Raw genomic sequence first — 2,923 nt, forward strand, 5'->3', positions numbered from 1 at the left:
CAGCCTCTTTCACTGCAGTAACGCGTCGTTTTTCGTTCGCCTCCGCCCCCTTTAGTGACGACACTTAGTCGTCGACAGCTTTCTTTTCAAACTCACGAACGCCGCCTCACGGATTTGGTGGCCATCGGTCTCTCGCTTATCTTGAACTTGCTTTAACGCCTTCTTCTTTGTAGCTGCCGCATCAATCTAACTGTCATTTCGTTCAAACCACATACGCACATTGTTCAATTACCAAGTCAACGATGTCCTGCAGGAGCTGATCACGATCGTTGTATTCCTCTTCCGTGCCTGACGAACGAAGGGCCTTCAGAGTGGCCTTTTTGAATGCGGCCAGCAATTCGTCGAACCGCCTGCGGCAGCAGATTGCTGTGACGGCTTCACCATGGATGCTTCTCATGTTGTCACCGATCTCATCCCACCTAGCAGTTGTTTGCCCATAGCCCGCATCGAACGGGGCCACCAATACGACCTCTTTTAGGAGGTCAACGTCGGCTGCGATTGTAAACCGATAGGCTGGCTTTCGTTTGGTAGTGTCGCTGAGCTCGCTCATTGCTTAACTGGAGTACGTGAAAAGTTCTTCCCAGTGAGAATTCTGCACAAGGAAATTCTAGAAACGAATTTCTATCTGTGCGCGATTTTATAGCGCACAAGGAAAGTCCTCAAGGAAATTCACGTTTGCAAAATCACTCTAATGTAAATGAAAAATTTTCGGATACTAGTGTAAAACAATAAACGTACTACCTCCTTCCGAGTTTAACTGGAAGAGCCACTTCATCTGACATGGATAACTGATGACGACTTGCGATCAATTGTCGTGTTCCAAAACCTCCAAAAATTAATTACCTCTATGACACAATAACTGATTGAGCTCATGGCTATTTAGGACCAAGGTTGAAGTAGCTCAAACTTTAATATATCATAGAGCATCATACCAAGCGCTTCAGGAGACGTTTAATATCCATTGTGATGCTCCGAAGTGCCAAAGTACTTTTCTCACTTGATACAGGACAAATTAATACATCAACTACATACACCTTGAGTACAACTTTACCTGTCACATCAAATACAATCTTACAAAAAAAATTTAAAGTTGAATATACTCATAAAGGGAATCCGTATCGAACTCGTCGATATCATCGATGCCAATTTGCAATTCTTCGAACGCATTGCACAACACCACTTCGTTCGACGCCAGAGCCGTTTCCACTTCGGCGGACGCATCGTGGACACGTTCGTCCTCGGCGCTGAGAAGGACACAAGCAGACTCAAGAACGTCGACGGGACAAAGCGGTTCTTCGGGCAGTCGGCCTTGGCCCTCCAGTTGGCACTTTTTCGGATGTGGGAAGCGGAAACCGTTGCCGCCACCACGTTTGAGAATCTCGATCAAGACGAACTGCAGCGTGCGGAAGTTGGCAAGCAGCGTCGTCCAATGCACATCATTCCACGCGGCAAGTACGTTGGTGACAATGCCGTCCAATGATCGTGCATGACGCTTCACATTATAGGGCACGAAAAAATCCAAGATCCAGCACGTTAGTGTCGGTCGAGTTGGCGGGTTGGCAGGCGACGGAGATGGCAAATCCATCTGACGTACCAGCGAGTTGAATGTCGTTATCGTCAAGAGGTACGTGTGGGCGCGCGTTGTCTTGTTGGAGATTTATTTTTCAAGAGTTATGAAGGGGCCATTTTGTCTTGATCGCCGGTATGACTTTTTCTAAGATCACTCTCTTGTAGACATCACGCGCAACCACAAGAGGTGTGGTCATTGGTGTTCCATTGGCGCGGTTCTTGCTATTTCTGGCGGCAGGAATGACTTCTGTCAATGACCAACAGCCAATCTTGCCGTCCCACCAGGAATTTGTGGCATTATCCCAGCGGGGCTTAGCTACGGCGCATAGCAACATGACCTATGTAATTGATGAGGTTTATTGTGTTTATTTGTTTACCTTGAGGATAAAGCTTTTGTGTTTCACCGGTCTTGGCGGAGTCTTTTCTCCAAAGAGTCCGTAAAATGCACATTTTGGGAGTTTGAGGAAGAAGCATTTTTCGTCCACATGGACGTAGTTTTCCATGTTTTTCATAGTGAAGTCCGAGCTAATAAAGCCTAACGCCCATTTGCTACGGAAATACATGTTGGATTGGGTAAGATATGGTTTCAAAGGACGGGAATATTTGCCAAATTCAGCCGATTTTAGTCGGTCGTGTAGAACCATTTTTGGCACATTTGTTGCAACCGAGAGGTCGCACAAAGTTGTTCGTTCTTTCGCATCAGTACATTGTATTCTAGCCAAAAGGTCAGGATAGAGGAGCTTGCGCCCACATTTCCCTTTCCTCCTAGACAGGACACTTCCATATTTGCCGACACTAGGTTGGCGCCCTCGTTTCCAAATCCTGGAGATTGTTTATGGTGATACGCCATACTCCTTCGCAACTTCGCCCTGACTACCGGGGGGAAGGTGGCCGTTCCATGAACGTTCGAGAAGGCATCGAAAGATCTCCTTGCGCACCAAATCCGTCAGGTTGGGGTTGCTCCCTTTGCCGGACGTAGGTCTGCCTGGCCCGCCGCATTTGTGCCATTTCACATCCTGTCTATCGCCACTACCGAATTTTATTCCTCTGAGATGACATATTGTAGGAATAGATCAAGAATTAGAGGTTTACGATGAAGTTCGAGCGAAATCCGTCCAGGTTTCACCAGCTCTTCCAGTTACAGTCAACTTGATAAAAACTCGACAAAGTGGTACTCCAGGTTTTATGGAAATTTGTATGAGCTGCGTTGTAGTAGAATTTGAATTTTTTTACACTTGAAGTTGGCAAGGAACTCCTGGTACTTCTGTAGCTGTTTTGATTCGCCGAAAGAGGACAAAAAATATTCAAAATAACCGCTTGCGCAGCGTCTGCCGGGAAGCTGAGCGCAGGACGC

At 46.7% G+C, this 2,923-nt stretch overlaps 2 protein-coding genes across 2 annotated transcripts; both read right to left on the reverse strand.

The window, feature by feature from the left end:
* Window positions 1-202: 202 nt before the first annotated feature.
* H310_09765 (hypothetical protein) lies at window positions 203-550 on the reverse strand (the record flags this gene model as incomplete). Its single annotated transcript, XM_008875923.1, has 1 exon — window positions 203-550. The coding sequence occupies one exon, from the start codon at window positions 548-550 to the stop codon at window positions 203-205; it is 348 nt and encodes a 115-aa protein (XP_008874145.1).
* A 534-nt stretch (window positions 551-1,084) lies between these two features.
* H310_09766 (hypothetical protein) lies at window positions 1,085-2,081 on the reverse strand (the record flags this gene model as incomplete). Its single annotated transcript, XM_008875924.1, has 2 exons — window positions 1,085-1,585; window positions 1,947-2,081. 2 exons carry the CDS (start codon window positions 2,079-2,081, stop codon window positions 1,085-1,087), a joined length of 636 nt encoding a protein of 211 aa, XP_008874146.1.
* Window positions 2,082-2,923: the final 842 nt, after the last annotated feature.

The sequence above is a fragment of the Aphanomyces invadans genome (genome assembly GCF_000520115.1).
Source record: "Aphanomyces invadans strain NJM9701 unplaced genomic scaffold supercont1.22, whole genome shotgun sequence".
NCBI classification, from domain to species: domain Eukaryota; phylum Oomycota; class Saprolegniomycetes; order Saprolegniales; family Verrucalvaceae; genus Aphanomyces; species Aphanomyces invadans.